The sequence below is a fragment of the Nesoenas mayeri genome, assembly GCF_963082525.1.
Source record: "Nesoenas mayeri genome assembly, chromosome: 4".
In the NCBI taxonomy this organism is placed as follows: Eukaryota; Metazoa; Chordata; class Aves; order Columbiformes; family Columbidae; genus Nesoenas; species Nesoenas mayeri.
The window spans coordinates 42504-61625 of NC_137540.1; the positions used below are offsets into that span (position 1 = coordinate 42504).

At 51.2% G+C, this 19122-nt stretch overlaps 1 protein-coding gene across 1 annotated transcript in view; it reads right to left on the bottom strand.

Annotated features, from left to right (window-relative positions):
• Positions 1–9627: 9627 nt before the first annotated feature.
• Positions 9628–19122, bottom strand: part of SLC4A4 (solute carrier family 4 member 4) — a gene marked incomplete at its 3' end in the record, with an annotated part of 130191 nt that continues 120696 nt past the window's right edge. The window contains exons 20-24 of the mRNA XM_080344071.1: positions 18214–18282; positions 16466–16639; positions 14789–14950; positions 11624–11720; positions 9628–9671 (exon numbers count right to left, since the gene is read on the bottom strand). Coding sequence (XP_080200197.1) covers positions 9628–9671; positions 11624–11720; positions 14789–14950; positions 16466–16639; positions 18214–18282 — 546 coding nt within the window. The remainder of the gene's footprint in view (positions 9672–11623; positions 11721–14788; positions 14951–16465; positions 16640–18213; positions 18283–19122) is intronic.

Sequence of the window (19122 nt, forward strand, 5' to 3'; positions counted from 1 at the left end):
AGGGCAGAGAGACTCCCTCCGAAATGGGAAACTCTGCAAGGGGCAGAGGAATAATGCGCAGAATTGGGGTGAGCTGATGTTAAAACTAATCAAGAACCCAGAGTAATGACTTTGCAGTCACCAGACCCAGCTCGGGAAGCAGCTCCGGGGGGACAACGCTCCTGTGCCAGGAGCACCGCAGCTACCAAGGGGCACAACCAACACTGACCACCTGCAATTAACGGCTCTTTGGCACCGGGGGATGCTCCCGGCAATGACCCTGCACCCACAGGCCTGGCTGGCTATCCGGGCAGCGCCCCGAAGGGCTGGGTTGGGATGAGCAGGGGATCTTAAGGAAAAAGGAAAAAAGCCCCAAATGCGACGCAGGATAAAGCAAACTCAATGTCACCCACGCAATACCGCTGGTCACGAAGCAACCAAAAGCCAGGTCTCACGGCACAGCTGCTCCCGGCAGCAGGCTGGTTTCGTTCAGAAATTCTGCACTAATTACAGAGCACATCGACCGCCTGACACAGCGCGTCTGTCATACCCACAGCCCGCTGGAGCCTCACGGCCCACACCAAGGCACCTCCGCCTCTGTTTCCTTCTCCCAACACGTCCATCCCGGCACGAGCCTGCGTAGCTAAAACCTTCTCTATTTGATGTTTGAGTGGAAATTAATCTATATAAGCTTGAACAGGATACATGCTGAAAACGAGCAGCAACCCCAGTTCACTTGGGTTACTCTGTGTACCAGAGAGCACCAGCAGCCTCTAGGTCTCTGCTCATTTTCCCCAGGATGGGAGACACGGGGTGGACTCGCCTGGCTTTGGTTTGAAGGACGCAGGGATGGCACCCGGGCCGCCGGTCACCGCCGGACCCCCGGCAGCTGTGACACCGGCAGCCTCACCTCCGGAAAGAGCCCCTGCTCCGAGGTGACAGGAACCCTTAAAATCGGGAAAAGGTACACGTGGAGTGTTCTCTCCACCCTCTCTCTGGCCACCGTTATCTTTGCTAGTAAACTTGACCTAAGGACAGTGCAAGTTGGGGTCCCCGAGACCCCAGAACCCTGCTAGAAATATCACGAGGCCACACTCAGATACAGACTGCATTTTGAAGTGGAAAAATAAGATATCTTCTATTTTTTGAGCAGGGAGTGTGTTACTGGGCAGGAGAAACTCTTCAGTTTCAGCACCCAGGTGTGAAACACGCTTTGCGAGTGCAGCATCTCCAACACCCGTCACTCACCTGCGCTGCCGCGCCGCGGCGCCCTAACGGCGACACCAGGCACCGAGGCAGCAGCTCAGCCCCCGCCACCACGGCACGGCGCGCTTCTAGTACTTGCTTTCCAAAATAATTAAACCTGTTTGCTTGTTTGTTTTTATAATTTCAGTTGTGGTGACAGACCTGCATCTCATTCATACAGCTCACATGGCCAGCAAATTCTCCCTTGTTTGTGGATATATAGAGATGTGTTTCTATTTCAGCTTCTCGTTCCTGGTGGTGCCCAAGACAGCAGCTCTTGGCTCAAGGTCCCTGGCACCAGCCATGGTCACGTCCGCGGCCACGGGTCCGGCTGGGCACAGGTCTGTCCCACCGCCCCCGACAAGCACTCGCGTCTCCACCAGCCACCAAGTCTCTGAGCCTCCACTCCCTTACAGTGGCATCTGTCAAATTCAGGATGCGACCTTCTGCGTTTCCAAGAAGTGGAGAAACACGATGAAACGAGCCCAGAACGTCTCCTCTGCCCCGAGCCTGTTTCCAGGAAATGTGCCGATATCAGACAAACAAACAAACAAAAGCTACGTACCCTCATAGCAGCTTTTGGGGTGAGAAGTGCGCTGCTGCACCCCAGGGCACTTCCTAACCCCGGAAGCCTCAGCGCTGTGGGGAGCGGGAAGGCAGCCCGGGCCCTCCCCGGCGCAGCCTGTGTCGTAACCCCCTCCAGCTCACGGCTCAAAACTTCTGGCGCGGGATTTGCTCTGCACACAAAGTATTTTTTGGAGTTTGGAGTAGGCATCACTTTCTGCTGTGATGTCCCATCCTTCTGGCTTGTGGGAGCTTAGCAAAGAATTAAGCCTTGTCAGTAATTAGAAGGTGAAGTCAAAGGGCATAGTTTTGTTTAGATGTTTGCTACTGTCTCGCCTGAGAGCAACCCTTCCCAAGCCCTGCGCCCCAAACCAAGCAGGGACAGAACAGCTGAAACAGAGACAAAAAGCAACCCCCCGGCTTATCTTCTGGGACCACAGGCAGACTCAACACGCACAAAACACAGGGACAGAAATGCCTCACGCCTGCCCACATGCTGGTCCAGTGGACTGGTAGGGCCCTGTGTCCCGAGCGAAGACACCTGGGACGCGGCTGACCCGCAAACCCCACCCATGCCCCACGGATTCCCATTCTAAAAGCCTGTGAGAAGCGCTGCTGACCTGGCACGGGGCTCGGGGCCGTCACACGTGCTCTGCCCTCCGCGGTGATCGGCACTGGTGCTGGGCTCCCGCTACCCTTAATTATGTACGGAAAACCTAATTCTGCCACACCTTCCTCCCGGCCAACTAATTAGACAAGCGATCACACCGTGCCATTAAAAATATTGCATCCATTATTAAGGAATTCGTTTTAGAAATGGGCCACTTCTCCAAAATACCTCCGGACCGTCCCCACGGAGCCAGCAGCTCTTTCCACCGCAGCCCGGTGCGCAGGACACGTCCCACTTGCTTTGCACCAGAACCCCGCCTGGGAGCCTCCACCTTTTTGGGAAGGAGGAGCTACACATGGCAGCGGAAAGCGAAACAAACAGCAGGGAACGCGGGGTGCGGCGTGGGAGGCGCGGGCGGCGCGCGGGAAACGCCCCCGGCAGCAGAGCCGCTGCGGCTGCCACCGCTCGCGCAGGGAAAACAGAACAAAACAACCATTCCTATTAAAACTGGTTGACCTCTGAGAAGGCCTGGGGGGCCAGTGCAACCTGCGGGCAGGGACTTGGACAGCAAAGCACCCGAGACGTTCCCATCCAGCCAAGAACCCCGAGACGTTCCCCATCCAGCCAAGCACGCTCACGATGTTCCCCATCCAGCAAAGCAAAGCACCCCGAGACGTTCCTCATCCAGCAAAGCACCCCGAGACATTCCCCATCCAGCCAAGCACCCCCACGACGTTCCACATCCAGCAAAGCACCCCAAGACGTTCCCCATCCAGCCAAGCACCCCGAGACGTTCCCATCCAGCCAAGCACCCCGAGACGCTCCCATCCAGCCAAGCACCTCGAGACGCTCCCATCCAGCCAAGCACCCTGAGACATTCCCATCCAGCCCTCTGCCAACCCGGCCAGAAACTGCTGCCATTTTTCACCCTCCACCGCATTGTGGGTGTTGGTTTGTTGTTTGTTTGTTTTTCCAACGTGCTTACCGGTCTCCCTCCTCCTGCCCTCGGAGCTGCCGCAGCCGCTGTGCGCAGCCTCGGCACAGGCTGGTTCTGCCTCCTGAGTTTTTCTCAGCAGCTCTATAACTCGTTTCCTCATTGTGAAACACTTGGAAGAACACGCCAAGTCCCGGCTGTCTGCTGATCACCAAAACACGAGGATGCAAACCGGCCTGGCAATCCTCACCCCAGCACCTTCCTGCACGGCACCTTGTGAAGTCAGACAGGGGTGAGGATGCATCAGGCAATGCAACTAAAATGGACAAACCTCCCCTCCCACCTCAAACACTTCTGCAAGGCAGATGCCGCTCCCCACCACAGCTGTCTCGAGCTGCCAAATGGCTCTTCGCACTAATTGCAGAGCTGTTGCAGCAATAGTTAAGCAGCAATACATTGCAGGCGCAGCAGCATGGTGGGAGCAACACTGGTAATAGTTTCCAACCAGGGAAAAGCTGCTATGGGAAGGGTGTCCCATAAACTGCTCCGGGCACTAAAGCCACCTGACAGAGCAGCTCCTGGCATTTACCTTTCTGATAACGACGGTCCGTGCGAGGGGCTCCCGGGGTCCTGCAGGGATCAAAGTGCATAAGTGTTAATTAATTGACAAACAGCAGGGTAGGGTTTCCTAAAAACGGGAAAGAACTCCCCAGAGCTGCCGTGGCTTGCCTGCAGCACCAAACACGGCACTTCCCACCTCCCTGCCAGGCGCCCGGCACCTGGGCAAGGGATTTACTTCTGCAGAACACGTTAACCAAGTACAGAAATGAGTAAGGTGACCAACTTCTGTCCTTTTCTTTGGTTTAAAAAAAATCAGTGACTAAATCCAGACCAGCATTTCCAAAGGGGTGGCAGCGTTGCTTGTGTGCTGGCCGCGCCCTGCCCCAGAGAACCGCCGGGCTGCTGGCGTTCCCGAGGACCCGCCCGGCCCTCGGTGCCGCAGGCGGCCCCCCCGGCCACCCGGACCCGCCACCCACCCCGCGCACCCAGGCCCACACCGCTACCTTCCCGCTGTGCTGCGCGCCGTGTGCTCCCAAAACCAGCCGCAAGGGTTTTCCTCCGCGCCTGACACTCAAAGCTCAGCAGAATCTCCCAGCCGGGGCGGGGGGGCGGAGGGGCAGCAATTTAAGGGCGAGAGGAGCTGCCCACAGGTGAATTTCAGGCCACTCAGCCCAAGCCCTGGGGCTTCAGCAGCTGCAACAGGTTGAGTAATTTCCACAGGTGACAATCTTGTTACCCTGGCCAAGAAGTAGCTACTCAAAATGTAGCAGAGTCCCCAAAATGTCCGGTCTGAGCATCACCCACAAAACACTTTCCGCTCTGACAAGATGGGAAAGACGTGGACCATGAACGGCTTTGGTGCCAGGCTAGGAGCGCCGAGCTCGGTGCTGCCGGAACGGCGCCAGCCCGGCGGGACAGGCGGCACCTGCGGCCGCTCCAGCGCGGCCATCGCCGCCGCGGCACACGGCCCGCGTTCCTCACTAAGAACTCAGCTCAAAATAACCCATTTCTGTCACCGGCAGGGCTTGCCCACCTTTATTCGTGAACAATCGTACTTCACTCCCAAAAAGCTTCAATATCTTACCTCAGGAGAAGGCACTTGTACCACGAAAACTCCCCTTTCTACCGCACATCCCGCCCGAGCCCTCCGAACACCTTCCCCACGCCCGTGCGCGGAGCTGCCGCGTCTTCCCTTGGACTGGCAACTACACAACAGCGACACGGAATCTTAATCCAAACACGACTAACCAGGGAAAACAAACACACACACTCTCCCATAAATGCATAAAGTTACTTTATTTTCAGTATACATTTAATTTTGAAAAATAGAAATGCTAAAATATCTCATCATCTTCATCTTTTGATTCCATAAAAGTCACAATAGAAAGCTCCATAAAACCGTAAAATACTATAATGTTATAAGGAATTTCACGTTTTATATTACCGGGAAAAAAAAATCATTTTAATATATTGAAATGTTTCTGCTTTTTTTCCTTTTTGTTCCACCATCTTGATCCACTTCATTTTACACTATTTTTTAATTCTTTCCTCCAAAGCAAATAGAGACTCAAGAGAATTAAAAACAATAATAAAACTATCTGAAAGTGCGTGTTTATTAAAAAGCCCAGTAATGGATGCAAAGAAGCAGCGAGCGGGGCCGCAAGGGCGAGTGAGCGGGGCCGCGGGGCAGGGCCACCCCAGGGCCACCGCGCCGCAGGGCAGGGCCACCGTGCCGCGGGGCAGGGCCACCGCGCCATGGGGACACGCCGGCCGCTGCTCGGTGCCTTTCAGGGGTGACGCAGGGGCACGACCCCGCTCTTCTGCCCCGGGAACATCATTTCCCTACACCTTCCCCTGATTTCAGAGTCCACACACATTCCCAGAAGCGCCTGCCCCAGAACACCCAGCTCTGGTTCAAAATGAGCGTGAGTTTTCTCACCAAAGGTCTAAGTGCAGTGAGACTCCCCGTGCGGCGGCTCCAGCCCCTCTCCCTGCCCGCCCTCTGATGCCAGCAGAGATCCTGCTTAACATCTTTGTGTTGTCTGCGGCTTTTTTGTAATTTTAAAGGAAAAACCAAAAAAGGAGACACAACCACCAATGAAGCACTATTGTCAGGGGCCAGGAAAGGAAAGAATTCCAGCTCCTGTCTCCAGCGTTCTGCATTTTTCCATTAAAAGCTACCGAAATCTTTGTCCCGTCACCTCAGCAACACTAGCCTCTGTACCACAGCTCGCTCAGGTTAAACGAAAAAAATAAAGAGAGAAAGGTCTAGATCAGCAGTCAATACATTTCAAGTACATTTACCATGGTTGAAAGTGGAAGACCTCGTTTTTGTGGAGACGAACCAGCAGGTGAGAGCGGACGGAACCCGGCCGGCGCTCCCGCAGAACAGCCCGCGCTCCCTGCTCGTCTGTTGTGACCTCTCCTTTGTCAGTTATTTGGATTCCTACAAATAAAAGCTCAGGGCAAAACATACAAGGCGCTCATGTACTCCGCAGGTGACAGGCGAGTCGGCCTCCCTTCGGCAGTCAGGGGCTGATGCTCACCGAGGAGCGCAAACCCTTTACGCTGGCATTGCACTCCGCAGGTGATCTGTCCCCCGGCTCGCAGGCGGGATCCCAGAGCCTCTTCTGGTCACTTCTCATGCTGTCCCAGCCTTTCCCAAGCGGTCAGGGCCGTGTTCCCGGGATGCCGATCCCCGAGGCAGCAGAGAGGAGAAGCCGCGCTCGCTCCGGTGCCCATCACCATGTTCACGCTTCCAGTCCACGCACGTTTTGTGTATGCACAGATTGAGATCCCTCGGTAACGAGTCACTGGGGAATGTAGGGACGTGTGTGCACGTGTGGGTGCTGTGTAGGTGCCTCTTCAACTCCATCTTTACGCAGCAGTGACCGCTTGCAGGAGGTCAGACTAAAACTACCTGCCCATCTTTAAACCTGCGCACTGTAGTGAGAGTGGGCAGGAGCTCCTACAGTACGCCAGGGAACAGAAAGAACAGCCTGCTCTGCAGCTCCAGTTGCTGACAGGGCTGTTAGTAGTGAGCAGATGCTGAATTTGGCATATAAGGTCTCAGTACATCAAGAAATTCTGTTTCCTTAATCAACACAGACTTTGGTTTTGCAGCATCGGAAGCTGCGGCAAGGTGCCGGTGCTCGGGGGGAAATTTTCCCCATTGGGGAATTAGCCCTTACAGCTGGACTTTTATTTTTTCCCCCCTCTTTTTTTCTGATGAAGCCTTTACAGTGTTTTACACGTAATCCTCATGCCCCATCAAAGCAATGTCTTGGGGAAGGCCAATTTCCCAGATGCATGTTTATATGCACAGGCCAGTACGTAACGTGTACATGCCGCAGAAAGAAAATCACGTCTCACAGGGTGAGTTTAGCGCATCTGGTATAAAACCAAAAGCCTGTGCATGGCCATGCCCAGCCTGCTTGGTACTGACCTTGCACGGGAAACAGGTCTAGTGCCGAGCACTCAAGATTTAGGGCAAATCCTGCAGATGACGGTAAAGAGCTCTGATGGGTGAGCCTCACCGCTCCGGGCGCCGGGACAGACCTCCTGGGTCACCTCGGCGCTCCCCGCAGCGGGGCCCTCGCGCGCCCACACGCACACAGACGCGCACACACGGACGTGTCAAAACAGAGAATTCTAACTATGCCGCGTAGCAAATCGATGTGAGTACAATCAGCATCTGTCCACTGGCATCCTCAGCCGGTCAGTGCTTTGCTCACCACCATTACATTTAAGACTCTTCCTAGATCGCAAGAGATTTAAGTTACAATCTGTCTCCTTCATAGCAACGCTAGGTTATTTATAAAAAAACAACCGTCCATAACCCTAAGGAGAACAGACGCTTCAGAGCAGAAGGTGCTAATCAAACTGATCCAGCCCTGTGCCATGTCCTGGAGATTGTGGTGTGGTGGTGTTTGTTCTGGTTTGTTTTTCTTGTAAAAATCACATTATATATTGTACAATACATTTTTACAGAAAGCCTGGCGTCTAGAAATAAGAGGTAGAACTACTCATAACTATATGTTTCCTGCTGCAGGAAAAATTCATTTCTTCTTTACAGTAATTAAAAAAAAGGTTAAAAAAATTGACAAAAAAAAAGTTGTAGGTTAGGCCCCCATAATTTAAACAAAATAATCTAGGAAAATAACACTCTTCCATGTACCTGACAGATTAAGTCCATTAAAGTGTTTCTTTAAAAAAAATTGCATAGGAAAGGGACATTTCAAAACACATGCTACGACGATGGAAACAGTTTGTCTTTGCTGGGAGTGAAGTACCTTTTCCTTTTCCTTCTCGTGTTAACTACAAGTACAGGCTTTAAGAGCAAATTAGTATTAGCAGCACTTTCCAGCATCTTTGAGCAGTGTCAGAAAGACGTTGCACTAGCCTGGAGGTCAGTTTTGTTCAGGCAAACAAACACAGTTACACAACTACGGTGACGCTCCTACGTTACATCCTTAACACCTCTGCCCCTGCTGGACAGCGAAAGAGCAGCGGCAGAGAAGGCAAAGACGCGTCCTGGTCAGCGCGGGGGGACGGGGCGAGGGGGCGAGCGCGGCGCTGCGGGGAGCGCGGTGGTGCCTCGTGACCTATGCCGGTGGGAAGCAGAGAGCATTACAGCGTTTTAATGTTTGGCTAGTGACAAAGAAATAAAAATCCCAGAAAAGACTGAACAGACAGACAAATTACAAAGTAGTTTCTGTTCCCTTGCTCCTCCAGAAAAAAACATTGTCTTCAGGCTCAAGTTCTATTCTAATTTGAGGCACGACTTTGACTGGAGTTCGTGGAGGGCTGCGAAGAAAAGGGAGACAAGGTGAGGGCGGGCGCCTTCCTCGCGATTCTCGACACCGCCGTGCCCGCGGGCATTCTGCCAGCCCAGCCCCCGGGAGCGGTTCCCCCAAATCTACAGCCCACAAGAGAAAAACCACCCCCTCAGTGACCGAGGTGCTCCACGCACCCAGCCCTCGTGCTTCACGCCAAGCTGCGGCCGCACTCGCTAACTGTCTTGGGAGTACCCTGGTTACACCCACGGAGATGCATTTCACACACTGTCCAACACCTGGACGTGCGGATGCGCGTTCGACACTCAGACGGCCGCCCCGGCCCGGCCCCGGCGCTGCGCGGCGCAGCGGCCCCGAGGGGCTGAGCCACAGCGGAGCGCTCACACGTTCTTAGTAAACTCTCCCTTGCTGCAATTTAAGGTCATTATTTACTCTATTAACTGCCATGGATATGGGAAACCAGATTACTTCCTTCTTGCAACACCCTGTTACATGACCCAAGGTAACTGTAATAGTAATTTTCTCTTACTATCTCTTTTTCTTTTTAAAAGCTGAACAATCCCAGTCCATTTGTTTTTCCCCTGTAGATGTGTTTTCTAGACTCCTTACAGTCGTTCCACATCTTTCTTCTGCTTTACACCCCAAACAAGACACCAATAGGGGAGCTGGTGGAACACTGCGGTGTCCCCGGGCTCCCCACGCCGCTCCCAAGGCCGCGTTGGTGACCCTGGCACACCGCACCCCTCGGTGGGGAATCCTCCCCAGGCGCCCTGGAAGCTTCCTATGGGGGACAGCAGCTTTGCCCCATTGACCTTCGGTATACTGAGGGGTAGCTGAGATGCTTTAGAGGAATCATTACAAATTTTATATATAATTTTAATATATATATTATGGGTTCTTACCTTGGCATGGCGTATGACTGAAGGAAAGGAATCGTATCAGCACGACGTATGGCGTTCAAGGAATGTTGGTGATTTTTCTCCTGTTGGGGAGGGAACAAAGCCCTGTTGGTCACTGCCCGCAGCACTGATGGCATCTCAAGCCTCGGCTTCCCCAGCAAATTCTGATGTATTGGGCAACACCTTCTAATGCTGACTGCCTGTCAGACGAATTTCACAGCTTGTACATAAAAAGACTGAATTTACATGTCTCCTTTGAGATAAGAACCCTTGAACTGCCAACGGGACCAAAAAGACTCTTTTCCCAAGACCTTCACCACCTTTAGGATACTTACCGTTCACCTACCTCCACAGAGACGCCGCGCTCCTCACACCCCGGCGCTGGTGTGAGGACAGGCAGCCTGCTGCCCGCGGGCACTCGCCCCGCACGCTCGGTTATGGGTCACAACCCCCTGCTCTGGCCAATGCTGAAGAAAAGCTCAGGACTGAAAACCTATTTGGTGTTCGGATCAAGAAACAGCTGGGTTGGAATCCACCTCTGCCTCGGCTGCTCCAGTGTTTGCGAGCACTCAGGACATGCAAAATATGTTTAAGTACAGGATGGTAGTACCATTATTATGAATTTACTTGGAATTGCAGAGCAGATTCCAGCTACTTTTTCTAGTAAAGGAGCCTGATTTATTTTTTGCCATGTTTCTAAATAAAAGGCAGCAAATCAATTTCTGAAATGTACAAATATGCCCAGAAGCTACTGCTCAGCTCATGGGTGATCTACCCCGTGGTGTCTGAAAGGGCATTCCAACGGGCTCGTGGCACAAGAACTAACTTAATTTCTAATTACTCGGCCTTAGGGACGTTGGAAACTACGCACCTGACCACAAAAACCCACGTAACAGCATCGAGGATGTAATTTGTTTCTAGCACATCAGGGGATTTTCACACAAAAATGAGGAGGATTTGTGTGGTTATCTGAGGTTGACTTCACTCCGTTTCCTCATCAGTAAAACATCGAGAATATCTAAATAGCGAGGGAATCTCTTCTTTGTCTCCGGCTTTGTTTCATAGTGCCAGCCTCTAAGTGTTCCTTTATCTACAAACCACAGAAACCAGCCTAGGATTGTCAAATATATCTAAATGCACCCAAAAGGCAAGGGACTTAAACGTCAGTACTTAAATTACAGTTGAGGGATCTAAACTACGTTCCTATAGATCTCGGCAGCAGCGTTGCCGCAGCACTGAGTCGGTACCACCCCCTCCGGTCGGGGCCGAGGCAGCGCATTCGTCTCCAGATGGGACACGCTGCTCACAGCATTGAAAAACAGCGCAAAAGCCAAAAAATTCAGGTCAATCGTTAATCTTGATTCCTCTCTTAAAAGACTATAACACGAGAAGTGAAAACTACCGAAAATGAAGGTTATAATAATCAATTATGGATATTAAAGTTAAGAAATTAAAAAGAAACAGAAAAGCACAAAAGCAAATCACCTAAGAAGGGAAATATGTTAGTGGTCAACTGATCACTGCTTGTCAGCTTAGTGTGCAATGCTGATTAATGACACACTTAATTACTCTTTAAAGCACTGATTTGTACAACGGCTTGGCACCTAAGGAGACGAACGTAACGGGACAGCAATGCAGTGTAGACATGCTGCAAATCCAGAACGCCAGGCTCAGGGGAAAAATAAACCACAGCATCAGCGCAGCTCACACGACATGGGAAGAGAGAGGAGGAGAGGGGGAGCGACCAGAGACCCGTTAGCAGCCGGATAAAGGCGTTTAGGCTGGAGGCACCAGAAGGAACAACATCTATTTTGTAACAAGCCAAGAAAAAAAACACAAACCCATTATTTGTCATAAATCAGAAGCCTGGGAAGTTAAGAAAGAGGAAAACAAGAACACGTACTTCTCAAGTAATAGGAAAGCTTTTTTAAAAATCAATGCTCTAAAAAAAATATATATAAATATAGATATATGTATTTCTATTTGTACTGTAAGTCAGAGTCAAGCAGGCATGCAAGAGGTTGGTTCTACTCACTGTCGGCAGGTTTGCTATCACTTAGGAAAGGTTCCTGCTCCATGATGTCCATTGGTATTTTAATACTTGGGACTTTTTCTGGGTAGGGGCAGTCAGACTGTGAAAGAAACGTGCAAAACGTCTTAGAATATGTTCACTGCTCTCTCTCTTATTGTCTCCTACAAATGCAAATTATCCTTCATTTAGCTTCTGTAGGAATGAGAAAAAGATGTAGGGAAAAAGCAAGCACGGTCCGGCCGGTTTCCTGCAGATTTCCGCCGGCTCCCCTGCGCCCCCTCGTCCTTCACACCGAAACAGCCATCTCGGGGGGGTTTCACCTTCCCCTCCGCCCTCCCCGACAGCTCCTCTGCCGCCGGCTCTTGACGCCGCCCGGCCCGGCTCGGCTCGGCGGGACTCGGCTGCACGACCGTTACTCGTTTCTCATTATTTTTTACCATAACCAGAGCAATGTTTCATATTCCAACAGCAAAACGTTTCCTCAGAAGTACTTTCATGCGGCTGAGGGATAAGCATAGCTTAAATAAAGAAGATTCAGTAGAAAACCACATAGGCAATAAAACCACCCCAAAATCCGTTTGGGACTCTGTGTTAAGCAGAGCACAAGACCTGGGTAACCCCTCCAATGTACCCGCTGCAGGGCTAATAAATGAACGTGACGGATCTGCGCAACAGCAACTCTGATGCTCTTATCACATTTACAGCCCACCATGTAAAATGAACAGAGACACGGAAAGTACCCGCAGCTGGTCAAAATGCCCCAAACGGAAGAAGAGACTATTATATACCGCTTCCACCTTTTAAATTGAATATACCAGGCCATGATTTAAAAAAAAAGAAAAATATATATATATAAATATATATATATATATTTAAATATATAAATATATATATTTAAATATATTTAAAAAAAATATATATATATATATATAAATCGTCTGGCCTTTCTTGGACCATTTATTTTGGACATAAAATCAGAGAGGAAACCAAAGCACTCGATTTTTCATTAGGCAAATGCAGCAACTGGTTGCATAAAGACAAGTCGGAGGGAGAACTGGTGGCCTATAGAAAATCTCCGCAGGTCCCGCATCGCTGCCCCGATGGCTGGCGAGCCCCCAGTGAGAGCTTTAAGCGAGCCCGAACTAGCGCCAGGGCCGGGCTGTGCCACGCTGGCCCGTCCCCGCATCGCCCAGCGACGCTCCTGGCTGCGCCGTCCGCGTCCTGCCCGCCCGCCCCCGCGGCACCGGCTGCCGGGGGCGCGTTTCTGGAAGGGAAGGGGTGAAAGGGATCAAACCAGCAAGGCCGAGCGCTTCACGTTCAGGAAGCTGGTAAAAGCAAGTGCTGAAAAAAACCAGGATGAGTTAAGAACTGACATTTTGCAGAAATTCTCTTACCCGTTAGATCAAGTACTGTACCTGAAATTCATTAAAAGCCTGAGAAGAGAAGCAGTAGCTTAAAACACAGCAGAGATACAGGAGTCACGGCTTAGGATGTAACGCTGCTGGAATCAAACCAGTCAGGAGGAAGGGATGGAGTGGAACCATTGTTGACTATTTGCTAGTGGGGCATTTCACTTTTGTACAAAGGTACCTGCTGAAGGAAAGCCCTGGCCTTGGCCTTGGCCTCGGCCTCGGCCTCCCAGGTGCTGGGGAATGACGGGAAATGGAGTCTGCTGTCTGAAATAAGAGTTAATTCCTCTGAGCTGGGATTCAGCCTGACTTACTAAGGCATGGATCCGGGCTACAACCTACATCCCTGCGCTCTCACCTAGGAAAGTCCTGGCTTTGTGTCGCGGTGTACGTGCTCTACTTCATACAGCATGGATTCCTCAGAGAAAGACCTTTCTGTATTTTCTCATCCGCACAGCCGGACGTTGTTTCCTCTAACACGGATGTGCAGAGGTATCACGGGTTAGTGCCAGGGCTGGGTTAATGGTTGGACTCGATGATCTTGAGCGTCTCTTGCAACCAAAATGATTCTGTGATTCTAGGTAAGCCATGGAGCAAATGGACCAGCAACTGGTGTTGCTACTGTTCTGCCAGACTGAACCAGAGCAGCGGCCAAAACGCGGCCGCTGCGGGTCCGTGACCGGGGCACGGGTGCTCGAGAAAGGGCCGCCTGACTTGTCCTGCTGCCTTTCTTCTCCCAGACATGTTGAAATGTGGGGTTTTGTTTCCTTTTTTCCCCAGTTCCAGGTGATCTTACCTCTGTCTGCCTCACAGGAAAAGCCCTTCTTGGTTAACCCTGGACAGACAGACAAGCAGAACAAGCGACACTGTGCTCAGTCCTCTCCATGTAGCCTAAAATCAGTAAAGCCCAGCTCCTTCTTCACATTGTCATCCAGCTGGAGCAAAAGGCGGCGCTGACTGAAGCAGACAGCTCTCCGAAGGCAGTTCACACTTACTGTGTCAACTGCTATAGATTTAGCACATCACTGCAAATTTATAGGATTTGAGTTCAGGTCAGGCCTGGGCAGGAGAACGTTGAAAGGCAGCAGGACTATATTTCTGCATATGATATATACAACAAAAAGTAGAATAGTCTAAGGCATGGGGATCTGGTCTAGCCGCTATTTTAGGACATGCTGCAACCTGAGGTAGGACCAGAGAGTACCCTGCAGAAGGGCACGTACGCTTATAAAATGTTATGGTCATGAGTATTATCAACAGCAAACAGTCTTCCCTGCGATACGACAAGTCACATCTTTTTGTGTTTTTAAAAGAAGCAATTAAAAAAGAAAGGCAAAAAAGAAACCCAGAATACAGTGAGCAGTAACACAGCTCCTCGTGAAAACCATTCTCCTCCTAAAATATAAAAGACGATGATGCGGGAGAGAAAGGAGGACGAGGGAAAGACGACAGGGCAGGGTGACAGAAGGCATTCTAGCGGGGTGTGACATCTCAGCAGGTACCTAGTGCTCGTGGAAAGTGCGATTTCTTCCTCGGCAGTGCGAGTACCACCTACTGCAGGCTGGTGGCGCCTGGAAAGGGAAGGCAACGCAAAAAGAAGTTTTGGATGGGGCCAGTTTGCTGTAGCAGCAAAAGACCGAGGGGGTTGGCTTCAAAAGAGGCTGGAAAACCCCCGCTCAGAGCTGGAGAGGACACGGACCATCACCCAGCATTAACTAGCTAGAAACAAGCCATATGATGAGAGCAGAAAGGTCCTTACATCGTCATTGTCACTGTCCACACTGCCCTTCTTCTTTTTCTTCTTCTTCTCATCCTCTTTCTTTTTCTTGTCCTTTTCTGGAATGACGTCGTCAAGGAAGCTCAGGTCGTGCTGTGAGAAGAGGTAGTCCATGGCCTTTCTGACTGCCACGAGGGCCAGGATCTGAAACGGCACGGGGGTCTGTCAGTCTAATCCATCTCGAGTTGTGGACACTCCAGACATTCCTGTTGATGATATCTGGACCCAAACGCTTTAATTCTGGTTGTGAATTAACATATGCAGAACAAGGTGAACACCTAGGATATCTCCATCAGATTGAAAATCTGAACTGGGACTATTTTGTGTCAGAATAAACAGGAGTAATGTACAAAAAACCAAAAGTACGTAATCACTAACTGGTCCTGTAGAGACAAAGGACACCTCTAACATCCACCTCCCAGGCATCAGGCAAAATAACAAACTGAAGAGACAAAAGATGGGTATTTTCATCTCTTTTTGGATTCAGTCCACATACCCAGGTTTACAACATCAGTCCCAGAAATTCTCTTTACTTTTTTCTCACCGTTTTCCCAGACGTAAGAACTCTTTACAAATCAGACAAGGGCCAAACTGCATCCTCAGAGTTTGCAGAGTCAACTTTACTGTGAAAGTGGAGGAAAAGCTTTTTCTGGGGCTGCACTGAAGGTGCTGGGAGAAAAACAAGGGACGTGCCCGAAGGAAGTGTTCCTGTCTACAGCGGGTTTATCACGACCCTCAGACATGCACTCAGACCACAGCTGCGCTTGACCAACGGGAACGCCGACAGACGGAAAGCTCTACTTGGCTATTAAGAAACTGCCCCTAAGGTGAAGAGTTTGTGCTGAGCAACGACGATCAATGGCACAAATGATTCCCAGGAATGGATCTCAAACTTTGACTGGTGCAACTTAAGACATGATTACAGAAGTCAGAAATGACTCAGGTGGAGAAAAGATGCCATGTAGGTGCCTGTGATTAACCCATTATGAATTACGTCAGTACTAAAAGTGCTTTTCCTACAAACAAGTTCACCAGGGTAAACAACTGAGGTTTTGTCACCAGATGCAGTTACATCTGGACTGCACCTTCCCTTGGTTTGCACCATTAAACGTGATGAACATTTTGTCATTCAATACCAAAATAAGTTTCAACGCGACTCATACGCATTATTAGAAAGAGGACACGCATCCTACAAACCTATACAGCATCCTCAGAAGTGAAACCTTATGAAACAACTGTGTTGTCTTTTTACTAAAGTTTAAGGAAAAAGACATTCGTTTTTTTCTCTTGGTTTAGCTAATAACCTCCATCCATCTGATGGGCCCTTAGCAGTGAGTCTCATTCTGGTTTTGGTGATTTGCGTTCTTAAAAGCAAGGGGGACGTTTTCGGTACAGTAATGAGTGTGGATTAAAAAAGCAAAGCACGCACCTCTCATTCATTCGTGCAGCTCAAGGAGAAAGCAGCAAACACAGCAAACCTGACCGTGGCAGCCAGAACTGTCAAAAATTATGTACACCTTTCTAGAAAAAAATCAACTTTCCAGGTTTGTTTCCCTCCAAAGGATTTCCGTAACAGCGGCCACGTTGCCAATGTTGTGAGGGATGCGGCCGTTTGGGAGGGTCTGCGGCGTGGGGAAGGCGAAGGAGCACGTCACATACCATGACAGGGAAGATGATGGCAGCCACGGTGGACTTGAGGATCCAGAGCAGGGCCAGGCACACCACCTGCAGGAAGGTGAAGAGGTGGACCCTGCGCAGCGGGACGTGGCGCAGGTAGATGAAGTCGGGTTGGTGTTTCAGAGGCATCAAGAGCAGCTTCAGACGATCCATAAACTGAGGAGGAAAAGAAACAGGACAGGAAATGAAACCCAGGATGCACAAAAGAGAGACACAAAAGCATTGTTGAACGAAGAAGTGTGACCTCGAATCAGCTTGCTTTCTTTTCATAAAGGAAATCTGCCAGAAAACCCATCACAGTTCCTCTGTCCCGACTGACTTGTGCCTCACGCAGGGTGGGCCAAACACACTAACTCAGCCGTCCGAAATGGAGCCCTCAGTCCACGCTGCGTCTGGCACCTGAACGGAGACACAGGAGCGAAGCATCTCTCGAAGTCAGGCCTTAAGGTGCCTTTATTTTAAGGAGCAAGACTCCGCGTGTGTAAACCAAGAAACTAAGGTGTTGGTATAAGTCATTCTGCTGGCTTTGAAAGAAAGAGCCTGGTCTGCTGTGGGGAATTTTCTCGTGAAGGAAGCACACAGCATCACCCAAAAACCAGAACAAACAAGGTGAATTCCCAAACAGCGGCCAGCTCAAGCTCTGGGCCACTTCTGCCGCCCTCCCAGCCCCGTTGATACCAAGGGAAGGACATTCAGCATTTATAAACAATGCTTTTTTTCCCAAATAAATTGGGAGCAGAGGTCAACAGAGGTGAGGGCAGACATCGCGCCACCAGAGAGCAGGAAAGCACCGACCGAAGCGGGAGGAAGACGGGCAGCTTTTCAGGCAGCGTCCCCTGCCCCATGCTGGACTGGATGGACTTGGAGTTAAACCAAAACCAGGGTTTCTCATGGAGTGAAAAACATCCTTGATCAGGGGAAAACAAGCTGCCCAGTTCCCCGACCACCTGGGCCAGGAAGCAGGGGAGATCTCCTCCAGCAGAGCGGACCCCGGGCGAGCACTACAATCCCCCCGCTGTCCCTGCCCGGCGCGGGCCGGCTGCCTGCTGCGGCAGCCGCATTCATCCCAAACGACCGAATCAAAGTCAGGCCCGGTTTATAAAATACCCAAGTAAATTCTCATGGTGCTCACAAAACAGCGAGTCTTTTCCCATTAGAGCACGACCAAGCGCTAAAAAGAAAGGCCACAATTAATAGGGTGCCAGAAAAGCAACAAAAACACTTCCAGCTTCCTAGGGCAAATTAAAGATACTGTGCTGTGAGAAAGGCTCCTTACGTAATATTTCCTCAATGACAAAGAAAGGGGGCTTGGCTTCCCTCCCCTGGCAAGCACCAATGTTCCCACTCGTTAACGTTGCCGAATAGCGCCGCTGCCACCGTAAGTCATCTTCCCTTGTTTTCCTTCAGTCTGCGACAGACATCCCAGCAAAGGACCCGAACCACCCGCGAACAAACACGGGGCCTGTGCCAAAATACGCTGGGCTCAGGATCGCTGAGCGGGGGAAAAGATGGACTCCAGGCCTTCACAAAGCAGCCCCAGCGCCCACAGGGCTGCTGAGCCGACCGCTGCCCTGTGCGTCCGGCAGCATCTGGGAAGAGCCGCGACGCTCTCCTCGGGAAGGACGCAGAGGCGGCGAGCGAGAAGGGGAGGCTGGAGAGCCGCGAAGCCCCGCACTGGTTTGTGACGGCCACCTTCTGGAGAAGGTCGCTCAGGCTTTCGGGGGACTCACCTGCACACCGTTGAGGGAAGCAACACCCATGTAGAGGAACACGCCGTAGAGCACCGGCATGGGAATGAACTGTGGGGGAAGAGCAGAAGAAACCCAGTGAATAACCTTCCCATACACAATACACTTGCTAACACTGGGCTGGCATAATCCCCAACCTGCAATAAACTCAAATTGCACCCACGAGTGGATAATGCAGAGGGATAAAGCAAATAAACCTTCCGCAGTGTTTCAAGAGCTGCAAGAACACCTGCGCTATGGCGGGGCGGCTGAGGAGCAGGGCAGGGCCAGACAAGCCCTGGGCTCCCCCGGTTCTCTGGGACTTGGACGCCTCTCCAGGAGACAAACGGAGCGGAGCCAGCCAGGGCCAGTGAGCAAACGAGAGAACAGGCAGGGTAAGCCACTGTTCCCAGAAGCTTCAGACTGCTTTTCACCTGTTGTCCTGCTAAGAGGAGAATCAGAAGGCAGAGAACAAGGCAGCACGATGCTGTGGTACGTCCGACTCGGTAAGCTGAGGAAACCCGTCCGGAGAGGCTCCTCAGTCCCAGCTAAGCAATGGCAGCCATGCCGACCAAATCTGACTGCTCAGTCTTTCACTGACACTAATCCACAGCTATTCACAAATACTGGACCGTGAGCTACATTATTTAATGCCAGGAACTGCCTTTTTAAACATCAGCTTCTGCTCCCTCCAGTGCACAGAGCTGCCCGTTCCCCCATCACTGCTCGTGTAACTGGGGACACCTGCCCTCCGAGGGGAGGGCAGCTCAAAAGCAGGGACTGCCTGCGCACGGGAGCAACACATGAGCTCCCAGAACGAGTATCTGGCCCTCTGACCCAAAGCACAAAGCGCGGTTGCCAAGAGGGGGAAGCGTTCCCCACCAAACAACAAAACTGTGCAGCCAGCCCGGC